This window comes from Triturus cristatus, chromosome 8 (assembly GCF_964204655.1).
Source record: "Triturus cristatus chromosome 8, aTriCri1.1, whole genome shotgun sequence".
In the NCBI taxonomy this organism is placed as follows: Eukaryota; Metazoa; Chordata; class Amphibia; order Caudata; family Salamandridae; genus Triturus; species Triturus cristatus.
Genome location: NC_140591.1, coordinates 1469121263 through 1469138295, shown reverse-complemented (window position 1 = coordinate 1469138295; position 17033 = coordinate 1469121263). Strand labels below are relative to the sequence as shown.

The window sequence follows — 17033 nt, the reverse complement described above, 5'->3', positions numbered from 1 at the left end:
CGACAGCTACTACCTATCCTCGACTCGATGACCCCGTGGCCCCGAAGAAGTCCACGCCTGCCTCTACAGAACCGCTCGGCGCCAAAGAACCGTCGGCGTTCCAGGTGCGTCAAGTTGCAGCGTCCTTGCAACGCATCAAAGAAAAGGCAGCCCTCCAGGACACGTCGGGCTCCGAGCCGAAAAAAGCTCAAAAAGCTTCTCCAGCAACACCCGACATCACTTTTGGCCTGCCGCCATCCACGGCGCCCAAAATGTTTGAAATCAGAACACGTGTCACCCAAACTAGGATCACACCTGCCGAACGCTCTCCCACGGAGCCGTCACCATCCCACATCATCGATGCCGACACCGGCAGAATCATGCTCCACAAGCGGAGAATATCTTCCGAGCGAGCTTTGGACTCCTACCGGATTCCGCTAAAGAAAAAGCTGCCAGCGGATTCGGAACCAGTTCTTTACGAACGTCTCCATACCTCTTACCTAGATCCACAGCCCTTCTCTCCGACACCCTCCGAAACCGACGTTTTGGAGGACTACATGGGTGACGACGTCCCCTACCCTAGGGAGATGGACCCTGAAGGCCAACAGGACCCTGACCAGGCTTGGGATGACCCTGTAGACCCGGGTGCACCTATGGATACACAGGACACGCAGCTATATGGCGCGAAAACGTCTCCCACAGAGGACACTGCCGCATTCAACGCCCTCATTGAACGTGCTGCGGCCAATCATGGTGTGCAACTCCACTCTGACACAATCGAGGACGATTTTCTAATGGATACTTTCGCATCCTCAGAAAGGAATATCAAAACTCTACCCATGTTGAAAGGTGTCCTCAAACCAGCAAAGGACATTTTCAAAGAACCCACCAGGGCAAGAGTAATAAACCCCAGGATCGACAAGAAATATAGGTCGGCGCCTGGGGACCCTACGTACATTAGAGGCCAGTTGCCTCTGGATTCCATCGTAGTCGCAGACAACTGGGGATGCTCTTCCCCCGGACAAAGAGTCCAAGGTGCTAGAGACCTCCGGCAAACGGGTTGCAGCCCAGGCAGCTAACATATGGCGTATTGCCAATACCCAGGCGCTCCTAGCTCGCTACGATCGCGCACACTATGACACATTAGAAACCCTACTCCAACATCTCCCTGACCAATACCCCTGACCAATACAAAGAGGGAGCAAAGATCCTCATCAGGGAGGGACAACTCCTCACGAACGCATCCATTAAGTGTGCACTGGATGCCGCAGATACAGCTGCCAGAGCAATAAACACCAGCGTCATGCTATGATGACACGCCTGGTTACGAATCTCCGGATTCAAACCTGAGGTTCAAAATAACATCCTCAATCAGCCGGTCAACCCCGACTACTTATTCGGACCAGAGGTTGACACCACCCTAGAAAAAATAAAAAAGGACACAGACACTGCAAAGTCCATGGGGGCTCTCCAAACGCAGACCTTTCGGAGTGGCTCCTTTCGTCGCCCCGGAAATAGGGGAGAAGGTAGAGGACAGGGGTCACAGCAAACCTACAACAAGGGCAGCACACAAAGTACCTACGATAAAAACACCCGGGGTGGTTATCGTGGCTCCAGCACAAAGGGCAGAGGACGCGGATATGGCAATACCAGGTCCTCCCCCAAGAACAAACAGTGACGCCCTCTCCCTTCCTCCCGACCACATAACACCTGTCGGGGGAGGCTACAAAGGTTCCTGTCCACGTGGAACACCATCACCACAGACAGGTGGGTCAAAGATATTATCAAACACGGTTACTGCCTAGAATTAACCTCCACTCCACCCACAATACCGCCAAAACACCGTCCTATGTCCTCAGAGCACTTAGCGCTATTACAGCAGGAAGTGCTAAGTATGCTGGAAAAAGGCGCAATAGAGGTCGTACCCGCACACGAGCAAGGTACGGGGGTGTACTCCCTGTACTTCTTAATAGCAAAAAAGGACGGGTCACTCAGACCTATACTAGACCTGAGACCCCTCACCCGCTACATTCTCTCAGAGCATTTCCACATGCTCACCCTACAACAAGTCCTCCCGCTGCTCAAACAGGGAGACTTCCTGGCCACGCTAGACCTCAAAGATGCGTATTTCCACATACCCATTCACCCCTCACACAGAAAATATCTCAGGTTCACTATTCAAGGGCAGCACTACCAATTCAAGGTTCTTCCCTTCGGCGTGACAACAGCACCCAGAGTTTTCACAAAGTGCCTAGCTACTGTGGCTGCACATCTACGGAGGCAACACATTCACGTCTACCCTTACCTGGACGACTGGCTTGTTCAGGCAAAGTCAGCCCAGCAATGTGCCAGCCACATGTCCCGCACCATTCACCTTCTTCACAGTCTGGGGTTCTCACTAAATTACCCAAAATCACATCTCCAACCCGCACACGTACAACAGTACCTAGGTGCGACCATAGACACTCTGGCAGACACAGCTCAGCCAAATTTAGTGAGGATCAACAGCATGCAAATGCTGATTTCCAAGTTCAAACCCCAACACTCCCTTCCTGCGCGAGTGTTCATGCAGTTGATAGGCATGATGGCCTCCTGCATTTTCATAGTCCCACACGTGAGACTACATATGCGCCCGCTTCAGGAGTGCTTAGCACGTCAATGGAATCAGGCTCACGGGCAACTAAAAGACCTAGTGTTGGTGAGCGGTCGGGCATACAACTCTCTGCATTGGTGGAATCCACAAAACCTTTGCAAGGGCCGACCGTTCCAAAAGCCTGTTCCACAAATAATACTGACAGCGGACGCGTCTCTCCAGGGATGGGGAGCTCATGTACTCAACTACACAGTGCAGGGACTATGGACAATACAACAAAAGAAGATGCACATCAACCTTCTAGAACTGATGGCAATCTTCCTGGCAATGAAAGCATTCAAAGTACACTTGTGCAACAAAGTCGTGTTGATCCGGACGGACAACATGACTGCCATGTACTACATACAGAAGCAGGGAGGAACACACTCTCCACAGTTGTCTCATCTGGCTCAGAGCATGTGGAAGTGGGCCATTCAGAGGAACATGTTCCTCATGGCGGAACACCTCCCCGGCAAGGACAACCAGATGGCGGATCTGCTCAGCAGACACAGCCACCAGATGCACGAGTGGGAGTTACACCCATCAGTACTCCAACCGTACTTCCAGCAGTGGGGTCATCCAGAGATAGACCTATTCGCCACAAGCGAAAACGCAAAATGCCAAAGCTTTGCCGCCAGGTTCCCACATCCGCAGTCGCAGGGCAATGCGATATGGATGAACTGGTCCGGCAGATTTGCGTACGCTTTTCCCCCAGCACCATTGATACCGCTGGTGGCACGCAAACTCAGACAACACTCACTGACACTCGTCCTGGTTGCTCCAACATGGGCACGCCAACCATGGTACACCACCTTTCTCGAACTTTCCGTGGTGCCGCATCAAAGGCTGCGGATCAAACCCGCGCATTAAGACGCAGAACCATGGAGAGATTCAGCACCCAGATCCGCAACAGCTGAACCTGGCAATCTGGCTCCTGAAGTCCTAGAGTTTGGCTACCTAAACCTGCCACCTGACTGTATGGACATCATTAAGGAAGCTAGAAGACCCACTACCAGAGCTTGCTATGCAGCCAAATGGAAAAGGTTCGTAATTTATTGCAATAACAATGACATTAACCCGCTAGACGCATCCATCCAAAACATAATTTGTTACCTCTTACACCTATACCGATGCAATCTGGCATACACCTCAATACATGTCCATTTGACCGCAATATCAGCCTATCTCCAGAACAGGCAGCACCTCTCTTTATTCAGAGTGCCTGCCATCAAAGCATTCTTGGAAGGACTCAAACGAGTAATTCCTCCAAGCCACCCACCAGCTCCAATGTGGAACCTCAACTTGGTCCTCACACGCCTGATGGGTCCACCCTTCGAACCTCTACACTCATGCGAAATTCAATTCCTAACCTGGAAAGTAGCTTTCCTAGTAGCGATCACTTCTTTGAGGAGAGTTAGTGAACTCCAGGCACTAACCGTTCAAGAGCCATTCATACAGGTTCACGCCAACAGGGTCGTACTACGTACCAACCCCAAATTCATGCCCAAGGTGATATCGCAGTTCCACATGAATCAAACTATTGAACTGCCTGTTTTCTTTCAAAACCCACAAACTGTCGCAGAAAGAGCACTCCATACACTGGATGTAAAGAGAGCCCTCATGTACTATATAGACAGGACTAAAGTCTTTAGGAAAACAAAACAACTTTTCGTTGCCTTTGCCCCACACCACAAAGGTAACGCCATCTCCAAAGCAGGTATAGCCAGATGGATCGTTAAATGTATTCAAATTTGCTATCAAAAAGCTAAATGCACATTAACGATTCCCCCACGAGCCCACTCAACACGTAAGTTAGGGGCCTCCATGGCTTTCCTGGGAAACATTCCTTTGCATGATATATGTAGAGCAGCCACCTGGTCCACTACACACACATTTACCAAACACTATTGTGTAGATGTGCAATCGAAACAGCAGGCAGCTGTAGGACAGGCTGTTCTCAAAACTCTTTTTCAGACCGCTGCAGCTGGCACTGGTAGCCGCCGCTAATAGAGGGTACTGCTATATATTCTATGCACAGATATGAATTCAGCAGCCCACATGCCTCGAACTGAATATGCTACTTACCAGTATGCATCTGTTCTTGGCATGTAGGGCTGCTGACATTCATATCGCCCACCCTCCTCCCCGGCGCCTGTAGCAGCTGCAGCTCTCAGAATTACTGTAAGCATGGTCATCACTTTCTGTATCTACTCCATCACTGCCACAATGGCGAAAAACAATCTGAGGATGGAGAGGATGCCCATGCGCACTGTGGTCCAGGGGAGGAGTCACCTATCTCAGGATACTTCGAAGACTCTTCCAGGACAACAACGTGCAAACATCCGGACCCAACACTAGGCGGCGATCTATGCACAGATATGAATGTCAGCAGCCCTACATGCCAAGAACAGATGCATACTGGTAAGTAGCATATTCATTTTCTCTGTTGGACATTGAAAGTAAGTGAAGTTATCATGAATTATGCTGTGTATTTAAATAGATAGCATAGACCTGTAACTTACGTATGCACACCTTCTTTTCTTTCTCTTGCAGTCTCCTGACGAGTACTATCTCATCTGGATAACAGCAGATCTCATTTCATTCACTGTCATCTTGGGAGTTTTCATCCTGCAGAAGTAAGTTTTGTAATTGCATTTGCATTCCTGAGGATTGGCCTTTATTCAGGTTGGTCACTTTGTGAAAAGGCGGTGGTGCCGGCCAACTCTTTTTGAATTTCTGTTAAATATAGATGGGTAGCTGCGACTATAGCATAAGAAATCGCAGAATATTCTACTAATCAGGATAGAAAGTCTACAGAAAGAATTCTTATTCAAAGACTGGTTTTAACACAGTATACACCCCTGATACCTGTAAGGGCAATTGCGGTGTTACTCCAAGGAATAACATGCCACTAAATCCCAAAACAGTATACTTGAGCACTCCAACAGTTTATTTAAATAACACTGTTTGCAAATAAATAACCAAAGAAGTCATGCCATAAGTCCAAAGTCATGTGGTATATTTTCGTCTTTATTTTCTGTACGCTCTTCCAACCAAGTACATGATCATCAGCTGACACGTGTGACTACAAACTGTATTTCTTATTCCTCTAACCACAATACATGAAGACAATATAGGTGCCAGAATGAGTTTCTCTGCTTGATCTCTCCTGTGGTCTATTCAACCGTTGCATTCTTCCTAATAGCAAATGTAGTCATTCACATCTGTTTATTATCAATATTTACAAGCTCACAATGAAGTGGTGTAGCTATTCAGTCATGGGCGACTCTGGCATAGAGAGCCCAGATAATCCCTGTCCTGACCATCGCAAAATGAAATGTGGCCAAAACATCTGGTATCACCCATGACGGAATAGGCCACAGGAGAGATCGCCTAGAACAAACTCGTACTCTGGCACCTACATCGTCCTACTTCATATATTGTAGTTAGAGGAGTTAGTAGTCACACACCTTGAAAAAGTCCCATTGTGGACGAATCACGTGTCAGCTGATGATCATGTACTTGGTTGGAAGCGAGTAAACACAAAGACAAAGACAATATATCACATGACCTTGATCTTATGGACTGACTTTTTTGGTTATATATCCACAAGCAGTGTGATTTAAACAATTTGTTGGAGTGCTCCGGTATATTGTTTTAGGTTTTTCGAATTTCTTTTTAAGTAATGCAAATGAGAAATTACACATACCCATACAGGCTATTGGGGCATTGTTTATGAAACGAGCTGAGAAAATGCAAGTTCTGTAAATTAAGATCAATATCTCCATTTACAGAACTTGCATTTCCCCAGCTTCACATGTGTTTAAAACTCATTATTTTTAGGAAAATGAGTTACAGAGTATAATTTTCATTGTGCTACCTCATAACATGAATGATCTCAAGTTCATATAAACACAGGTGAAAATAAAACCTCCTGGTTGTCGAAGGTAAATCAAACGTCTACCTTTTACAGGTTCTTTGACTGCCTTGAACAAAAGTGGTTGATCAAGAGGAGACATCTGTTGTGCTTTGTTGAGAAGTACATGAATAAAATACAGATTCAGGACTATACGTGGCCCAAAAGCTAATGTGCTAAGTTCATTTCCTACTTTGCTTCTGAACACTTTGTTATGGTCACAATCCCTCGAAAAAAGATCATTTTCCAGTAAGAAATTATACTGCAATAATGACTTGTCCAGGAGAAGAAATATCTTGTCTTATGTTAAGTTAGTAGAATGTTAAGTGAGAATGTTTGCCACAAATGGCTCTTTTTCCACTAAATACTCTGCAACCATAGAGTGAACATTTCATGGCTTGGCCAACTGGAATGTCTTTATTTGCACCAAAAGAGGAGGGGCTTTTCCACGGATCTGACGACACATGGCGACTATCCATGCTGCAGTGATGTGGCATGCGCTGTGAACACTTGGTGTTCGCATCTTTGTCCCTAGAACACAGTTTTTATACATCAAGAATGCATTGGAAGATGGAAGTGGATGATGGCGCGCAACACACTTCAGTTGTGTTTGGAGACACCATGGTCCACAGGCAAGAATAGCTTTGTGCGCAAAACACAAGGATTTAAACTCAGCTCGTGCTTACACATAGAGCCAGTGAAAGGAGATCCGAGTGGTGGCGGTGATGAGACATTCATTACCAAAGGATAATCTTGAAAGCCGACATAGAAGATATAACAACTCCTATGTCCCGATCATCAGTAGCAGCTGGAGGAACATCTTCATGTGTGAGAAATTCTCCATGTTCCTGAACTAGCTAGACAAATATAAGTGACTGTTCATGAGGTCTGTGTCTATCCCGTACAGGCAGTTGCGTTGTCCTTATATATGGAATACACCTGTTTTGCACCTTCTGCCCATTGACGCACCTTCATTTTCCCTTGGAGTTGTAAAAGATAGGAAAAGGACACATTTTTCATTGCCTAACAGGCTCCAGGCAAAAGAATGGATAGATGGGGTTCTCTACGGCATGAATCAGTCTTCGTCTAATCTGAAAAGAAACAGCCCATCCACCACTGTTGGGTGGTGTCCCCAGGGAACTGGAACACGAGCATCCCCTGGCATGTCCAGCTTCGGAACTCATCAGTGAGGCTCGGCTTGAGTCCCTTTGGCACATCAACCTCGCGACCAGTCCTTGGCGAGATTACCCCAAATAAGAAAGCCTCACAAAGCAAAAAAGTGTTGGATATATTTGGGTGGGTATGTTTGCAGCTCTGGACGATCATCACAGTTCTCTGTTCTGAAGATAGTGTCCTGGCTGCCACCACCAGTGCTTGAAAATGTGCTCATGTTTTCTAACTACCACAGCAGGTTTTGCGGTATTTACGTAGTTTGGTGTAAGGCTTCCAACCTCAGCAACTGTGTCCTTCACTCTTGCACATTCATTTTGAATGTTTATTTCCAATACAACGCATATAAAAGCACAGTGCAAGGTACTAAACTTTAGTAATCAGAAGTAGATTTCAACACTGAAATTAAGCACATATTTTCAACACAAACCAGTGGCGTAGGTAGACCTACTGCCACCCGGGGTGGAGAGTGGGATGAGGGGGGCGGCGGCCAACGGACAACTTGTTCTGGGGGTGGAGGGGGGATGATGGTAATCAACACCCCCAAATATATTGCCGCCCCCCCCCAGCTACGCCACTGACACAAACTAATAAGTATGCAACTTACCCTGCTGATCTGTCACTGCGAAAGATGAAGAATTGTTTTGATAGTATTCGTTAGACAAGAAATTAGACTATTATGGGCAAGTACGTAGGAAGATACTTCGAAATTTTAAAAAAATGTTGCATCATGTTGATCGGTCAAGGGGTGTGGCCAAAGGCGAGACATGACATACTTATTGACTTCTATACTAGTCGTAGCACTTACCAAAACACATGAGAAATGGTTTCTATGAAAAAAAATAGGTTAAATCCTTACGCGAGACAAAAGACAAACGCAGTGATGCTTTAAAGTTTCCTTGTTTTGTAATATTTGCAGCTTGAAAAATGTTATTTGCTGTTACTTGGCACAATACTATATATTCTCGAGCATGCATACACACTCAGATAGAAACAAGCAGATGTGCACACACAAAGCATTCCACACATTTCCTTTAATATTCCCCCAATAGTGTCTCGATTTCCTCCCTCTTTTCTCTCACACATAAACACGCACAGGTAAACAGACAAACATGCGCAGACTGACACAGAAAAGAATCGGGTGAGATTAAAGCCATTTTAACCTCCTTACCTCCAGGGCCGGACTGGGAACCGAAACCGACCCTGGCAAACTGCTCAGCTGGGCCCCCCTGGGGTGAGGGGGGTGTAGCCGAGCTGTTTGCTGGGGCTGGCTTTGGCCGATTTTGTTACAGGGGGCTGATATTGCCGACCCCTGTAACAAAAATGGTCCCCAGGGGCCCAAAACCTGCCCGCACTCTGGCAGCCCACCGGGGAAACGCCTGGTGCCTGCTACGGCCAGTCCAGCCCTGCTTTCTCCCATGGCTCTTCTCCCATGGCTTTCTTAATTGCGCTGTCACTGAGCTGCAACGATTCCTTGCAGCACAGCATGATGGCGAACACCTGGATCTCATGCAAATGAGCCCCCGCTAAATAGTTCAGCGTGGGCTCGGCTCAGGGCTATAGAAGTATTTTGACTGTCATAGACAGGTTACCAGCACTAGCAGCCAATGCACCTATCCTTTCATGAGTACCGCTACTCTCTTCGGCAGTAGAGAAGTGCTGGTAGTCAGAGTGATAACAGTAAGAAGTGCCGGTACTCCGTACCTGTGAGTACCGGCCCATTTAAAGCAATGATAGAAATGGATGCTTTGTACAATCCAGCACAAGCTTTGTTAGACTATCGGAGCCAGGCAACTTCATCCCTCCCTTAAGCCGCACGTGCAGACTCTCCGAGCTTCCATTACATTTTGTGCTATGGGATTGTTTCTTGATTCTCATCAGAAGGACCCTATTGCTAGAGCCGTCAAGTAAGCCCTAACTACTCCCCTAAGGCCCGCCTTCCTCTGGCGCGTCTACTTGAACGGACACGCGTCTGCCACTCTTGAGAAAGCCTTCCTGGGGGAGGAGCCTGTCATTACACGACTCTCAAGATGTGGCAGACACGCGTCTGCAGCTGTTGGGAACAATGCCACTTTGATTTGATTAAATCCTGGAAATGAAAGGAAATTATGTAGACGGAGCATGGAAAATTATTCCTGGCGCAGTTAACGAGTCATTTAAGAATAGCAAATGCGCTGTAAAATTAGCGCGCTTACAGTGTGCTATAATGTCCTTCTGTAAGGCAGCTGTTTACCAAAAATAACATCTTGATAGAGGTTCATTGAGCAGAGTATGGAGATACATGTTGGAAAAGGAGAAACATGAACAAAATATTTTAGTAACATAGATGTTTGAGTTGACTGAAAATAGGAAGCAAAATCTGGTTTCCGGGAGTCCCTGTTGTGTTATAAGGGTAGTGTCTATCCTCACAGTGGTGAATGCTTAAGATGTCAACTTCACCTCGTTATGACACAAAGAAAAGAAAACATAAGGTTTGGCTTCGGTTTGCTTGTTCTGTGTATGCTCCACATGTACCGAGTAGCAGAGAGACAGCTCTGCAGGAGGGATGGTGCAGCGGATTAGAGCGCACCAATAGCCCCTGCAGTCAGTGGAGGAGAAGAAACATATGATCGTCCATGGTCCGCATAATATGCCACATAATTAGTTTAATAAATTAAAAGGCATACATAAGTGTTATGAAAAGCAATGCCTGCTTTGCAGCAGAGACCACAAGAAGGTGCAGGAGCTGGTGCGGAACTGACCACTACTGAACATGAAAGTGACAGAAAACCTACTTTCATAAAGTGAGCTTTGATCTTGCATTATTATTAGCAGAGCCTGGAATGCTGAAATGTAGACCCTGAAATCCATTTAAAATGTGGACATCTTGGCCCTCACTCCTGGCACAAGTTATGGAGGCACGAAGCTGGACAATGGAGCAACTATTTTGAGCCTATCACGTTGTAGAGAGCTATTTTTTATTCTATGATCAAGAACATTTTTAACATTACTACAATATTTTGTTTTGCATACACATGCCGAAGATGACGCTGTAAACATGCGGCTTGTCTCTACATCATATATATAAATATATATATATATATGTTTTTTTTGTTTTATATAGCGCAAACTAGACCTGAGAAATTGGGTATCAGAGCGCTTTACACGAGCACCAGTTTCGTTACAGATAGACACATTCATTTCTGTTAGGCACGGGGAGATTACGTGATTTGCCCAGAATCACAGAAAGTTGAGCGTCGTTGCCGAGACTCGAACCCGGTTCCCCAGCTTCGAGGTCGACCACTCTAGCCGTAAGGCTACATCCTCTCCCCAATATATGGCACAGAAACAGCTTCTTGATCTGTGCTATATGCTTTATGCTTTTTCAGGGTGCACAGTATATGTCATGATGATACAGGAGCATGCTTGTGCCATCTTTTGTTTTGTTGGCACTCTGCAGTGCTTGTTGGGAAATCTCAGACTCAGCCTCACAGACTAAGCTGCCCCTGGTGAAATCATCAAAATTGCATAAGACCGGACTTTAGTAGGCCCATAGTGAGGTGACTATATTTAATATTCCAAAACCAGCAGGAGTGCTATAATGCCTGCCACACATCAGCAACATTGTACAGAAAATGGCACAGATATAGCAGCTCCAAGGTGTGTACAGAATATTGGACCATCTTCAAGGACAGGATTTGTGTTACAGAAATTGAAAGACTGAAAGGGTGTGTGGGCCTCTGGACCACCTCTCAGTTGGCAGAAGAGTGATTGTTGAAGAACCATATTCACATTATCAACACTTCTCAGCAGAATCCATCTGTTAAACCTTGAAAGGTTGTGCTGTGGCTCGATATCATTTCTACTAGATCCTCGGTTGATGTTATGTCTCATTTGTTACCCATCCGTAATTAGACCTATTAAGGCCACCTATTACACAGTGAAGTTTATTGACTCGCTCCATGAGAGTCTAACAAAGGAGCTTCCAAGACACTGCTGTGATGGCTTACTGCATACATTTCCTCCTATTCGGCAGCCGCCTCCGTATTGGAACCTCAATGTTGTTTGTTGATTCTTTGCTAAAGTTTCCTTTGAAATTAAACTTCTAATCTGAAATCAGAGCTGGTTGGGACTCTTTGGCAACGTGAGGCGCATTTTGGATTTTGAAGCATGTTAGTGTATAAAATATTTCTTTTTGTAAGCTCATCCAGAGGTGCTGTTAAGAACCAGCAGATAATTCCACTTCTCTTGTTGCTGGTTCTACTCCTTTTGCGGTTAGTTCCACTCCTTTAGCTGTTAGTTCCACTCCATTTTCTGTTATTCCACTCCTTTTATTGATTGTTCCACTCCTCTGTTGTTCGCAACACACCGCAGTTGAGCCCCCCACACCTGTCTTGAGTGCCTTACATCACTATTGAGTCCCTCTTCCTCTGCTGCGTGTCCTTACCCTCTGTTGAGTGCTATACTTCTCTGGAAGTGCCACCCAACTCTGTTGCGCGTCATACTCCTCTGTTGATTGCCCCACCTCTTGATTGCCACACTCCTCAGTTGAGTTTTCATGCTCTTCTGTTGAGTGGAGTACACCTCTGTTGAGCGCCAAGCTCCACTATTGAGTGTCCTCCTCATCCTACTCTGTTGATTGCTACATACGTCTGTTGAGTGTCATAGTCTTCTGTTGATTGCCACCAACTTCTGTTGATTTTCCCCCACCTCTTAGGTGCCATACGCCTCAGTTGAGCTTCCATGCTCCTCTATTGAGTTGGGTACTCCTCTGTTGAGCACCAAGCTCCTCTATTGTCGGTCCTCCTACTCTGTTGATTGCTACATACTTCTGTTGAGTGTCATACTCATCTGGTTGTTGCTCTAGTTCCCTGTTAAGTGGCACACGGCTCTGTTGAGGTACATATTGATCTGTTGATTGTCACAGCCCTCTGTTGAGTGCCATTCTTCTATGTTGCATGCCAGGCTCCGCTGTTTGCTTACCTTGATTGTGCCGCTACTCCCTTAATTGTGCTATTGCTCTCTTGCTTGATTTCCACAGTCTTGTGTTGTCTCACTTCCTTTGTAGGTGCATTTATCTGTTGTTTGCTGCACTTCTCTGTTGAATGCCACACCCATTTGTGGACTGCAACATTCCTTTGTTGATTGTCACACTCCTTAGTTGACAAACTTTCCTTTGCTGAAACATGGCCCTTTCTTTCAGTGATTGAGACCGTAATCAATCTAGCATCACCATTGTACAAATATTCTTTCTGCTCGGCTACGCACAAATCCATATGCATGCGACGTCACTTGCAGAAACACTTTCATAATGTCTTTGAAACTTTTTTTCTTGTTAGCCTGTGATTTATGCTATGTTGTTGTTAATATGTTACAAAATTGATCTCTTGCTTTAACCATGTGTTTTGCTGGGACTGTTAAATGGTTTAGCTCTGTATGTGATGTTAATACACACCCCACAATCTGCTCGCGCTTTCTTTCCTAGATGAGAGCATTTTTCAAGAAAGCTGAAGTCTCGGTAGCACCAGCAAAAATTGTTGTATGCTTGTCTTAATGTCTGACTTTAGGTCTAAACAGTATATGTGGATCATGAAAGAAATTATACAGATCATTCACGGTGAAGAAGAAGATAAGAGGCAGCTAGTTTAGTATCCAAGAGAAAAGCCACCTGAGGCCTCCAAGGAGGTGATGAAAAGCAGAACAAGTGGTGAGATGTTCTGGTGGTTGAAGAAGAAGGATAAAAGAGGCAGCACCCATCATACCCGGTCTCACAATATCTCCTGGAGAGATTTATGTTTAGAGAGTGATCACTGACCATGATCTTCAAAGACTGGGTGCAAAAGATCCCTGTACAGTACTCCCAAAATGTCATTCCATCCATTGTCAAAGGAAACTAACTTGTGTGATAGTTAGAGCCTGTGTTTGTTATAAGTATTTATTCGCTGATGAAATGCTATGATGTCATCGCACTTATTTCTCATGTCTTTGGCTGGTCGGAGGGAGGTACTAAATGTGTTGATCTTTTTGCCTTCTTGATGTGTGTCTTTACCTGATTGCTCTGACTGGTGCACATGTTCCTCCTCTTTGTCTCTCTGCTGCATTCTGGCATCTCACAGCTATCACTTGATCAGGTAAATCTGTTAACCCTCTCCACCTCCTCTTCCTCTCTCCATCCCACCCTTTTCCCTTTCTCACTCACTCTCTTCCATCCTCACAGACGGGATCTTGCTTTTGAGGGCTCCAAAACCAAATTTGCGACTGCCTAAAGGAAAGAATTGTGTATCTACCAACATGGTCCAGTAGGAGCTGGGTACCTAGCTGGATAGCTGAAGATGCCAATTGTGATAACCATTCAGTAGTCCACTCATAGTCTGTGTGTTCCCATTAAGGGGAACTGCCTAGGAATCCATCCATTGCTCTCAACTGAACTTGAGGGGTTTCAGGTTTGGAGCTATGTGACACCATCCGCAAACTAGTGGCGTGGTCTTGGAAGGAGTAAACACTTTATTCAAAGAAGGGTTCGGGCTCACATGAAGATATCTTAAGGGTTGCATTCTACTACTAATACGCTTTAAACATGAAACCGAGAAAAAGCAAAATGTAGAAAAAAAACACTTATATATTTGAACCCCACTGTTATGTAGTTAGTAGTCTGAATTTTGGGAACTATGTTACTTAAACTACCAAACAGGAGCTAAGTTTCAAGTACATGTGAGTTTGCTTGGAGTCCACTTTGTGGTCAGTAATTCAGCTGATGCCAAGATTGGCGAGGTGGCATTTTGAAGTACCAGCAGTGGACCCCCCTATATTCAAATACTATTTTTAACAGTTCCCAAAGTTCCAGTGAAGTTCCCAGACCACTTTGATTATCAAATCGAAAGGTATCACCTCTTTATAGTATTGGTTTAGAATGTATTCTCTCACAATCGAGTGTCTTCGTTGACGGCATTGACGTCCTCATCTGTGGAAAACCGAGAAATTGTGTGTGCAGGTGAAGCAGAGTGAATTGATTGCAGTTGTACATATATGCAACTCTACGGAAGATACCAATGTAGATGATCTAATGTTACAGATAAGTAACTTTTCATCCACCGCAATGAATCTTGCAAGCAGTGGTGGCCGGTGACCTTTAAAAGTGGTGGGGCGTAATCCTTGGTTTGAATTCCATTGAGCTTCTTCTTGACGTATTCTCTCACGCTTTCTTGCACGAAGAGCCTCATTTACAAAGATTAGGCATAGGACAGAGCTGCAAGTGTTTTTGCTGTGCTGCCCTACTCCAAATCGAAAGGGCAGGAATACACAGTATCTACGAGATACAGTGCCTTCATGTCCTTTCAATAGCTATATAACAACACAGGGTCTGGCTCTAATCAGCAAGGCTGAGCCCAAATTGTAGCAACACAACAACAAAATTGCCTATACTGATATGAATTTTCACGACAAAAAGTTAAGGCGCCAATCTATCTAGTAATGAATTATTCGTTCATTTTCAATTTCACATATATTTATAAACACATTGGCAAAGTATACCACAATATCACAAGACACAAAATTCAATGGAAGAGCCATCAATGACTCCAAATGAATACAACAATGCAAAATGCTAGACAACATCAAGGACATACCACTCACTTACATAGACAACATCAAACACAAAACATGTGACAAAAACGGACTGATCTATTTTTCAATAGTGTTTCAAAGGTTGATCAATTAAAGAAGAACCAAAAATAACAGTGCAAAGATTCGAGACTAAGTATTCTCTGCAATGAATTAGTTCACAAATATTAATTGGCAAATAATTTCCAAAGATGCAGAGAATCTCATATATATAAAAATTACACAATTGTGGAGAAGTGTGGCTCAATGATTAGAGCGAGTTATATATCAATGGGTTAACCCGGTAGACGACTGGACTCGGGTATATATATTGGTACACAAAAAAGCAGTCACAGTGGAAATGACATTTACATAATTATATAACACATTTGTTGAAAAACTATACAAATTTATGACACCACCTAATAAATGCATAAATGACTGAATTTAATCAATTAAACAAACACTAGGTCAACAAAATCAACCTTTCAACAGACCGAGAACATGTCAATATCATCTTTTTTAAACATAGGCAAGTGAAAGTAAAGTGAAGGGTGCAGATAATTGTGATAAGTGATGTGAGGGAGGAAGGTAGTGCATTTAAGAACATCCACAATATACTTGGTACCTACTGAGTTCATTCTAAAGCTGGCTAACTTTATGTGACAAAAAAATTACTTCAAATTTGGAAATGATTTCTACTTCCAAGTGAAAGGAGTAGCGATGGGGTGTCCTTTCGCCCCAGAGCTAGCAATTTTGTACATGGCGAAATTCGAGGAGAAATTCATTTATAACAACAATCCTTTCCTCGAATTTATTTCGAATGATGTCAGATACATAGACAACATTTTTCTTATTTGGGCCGGGAATGAACAACAGCTGCTCAGATTCCATGAATGGCTAAATACAAGGTCGGCTGATATAAAATTCAGCCTCAAGTTTGCGAAAGAAAGGATGACATTCTTGGATGTAGAGGTCTATGTTTCAGAAAATAAATGAGTGACTACGCTTTTCAAAAATCCAACGGATAGAATCAAAGCGCTACATTTTATGAGTAACCATCCGAGAAATCTAAGAGAAAATTTGCACTATGGGCAGTTTTTAAGGATCAGGCGGAATTGTTTCTACAAAGAGGATTATATGGATCATGCAACAAAACTAGTTGAAAGACTGATGGATCGCAGATAAAAAGAACATTAAAAAGAGCATGGTGGACACCACGAGAAAATCTTTTACAGAGAAAAGAAACATCACAAATGGACAAAATTGTATGTGTGACCACTTTCTGTCCAAATTCAAATCAATTGAAAAAAGTGATAAAGCAGAATTAGCATCTAATTGAGAATCTGGATTCATCCTTTAAGAGTCATCCTCTGTTTGCGATGAAAAAGCAGAGAAGTATTTCGAATCAAATAGTACGAGCAACCCTACCAAGAATTCCTATAAAAAATACCATTCGCGACCAGCTGGGATTACCTCCAATCTTAGGTCACCACAAATGTGGCACTTGTACCTGCTGTGATAAAACTATTGAGGGAACACTTTTCCCCCATAATAACGGAAATTGGAAACATGAAACATACACTAATTGTAAGACCAAAAATGTAGTTTATGGCATTCTTTGCCCTTGCCCTAAATTATATATTGGAAAAACCATACAAGAGGCACGCCATAGAATTACACAACATAAATCGCGGATTAAGAAAAATGTACAGACTGCCCCACTCGTCAATCATTGCCGAACTTATAATCATCAAG

General features: G+C 44.3%; 1 protein-coding gene across 2 annotated transcripts in view; it reads left to right on the top strand.

The window, feature by feature from the left end:
* Positions 1 to 17033, top strand: part of GDPD5 (glycerophosphodiester phosphodiesterase domain containing 5) — a 795759-nt gene that overhangs the window by 752271 nt on the left and 26455 nt on the right. For both annotated transcript variants that reach the window (XM_085623289.1, XM_085623290.1), the window contains exon 14: positions 5165 to 5247. In XM_085623289.1, the coding sequence (XP_085479415.1) occupies positions 5165 to 5247 (83 nt within the window). The remainder of the gene's footprint in view (positions 1 to 5164; positions 5248 to 17033) is intronic.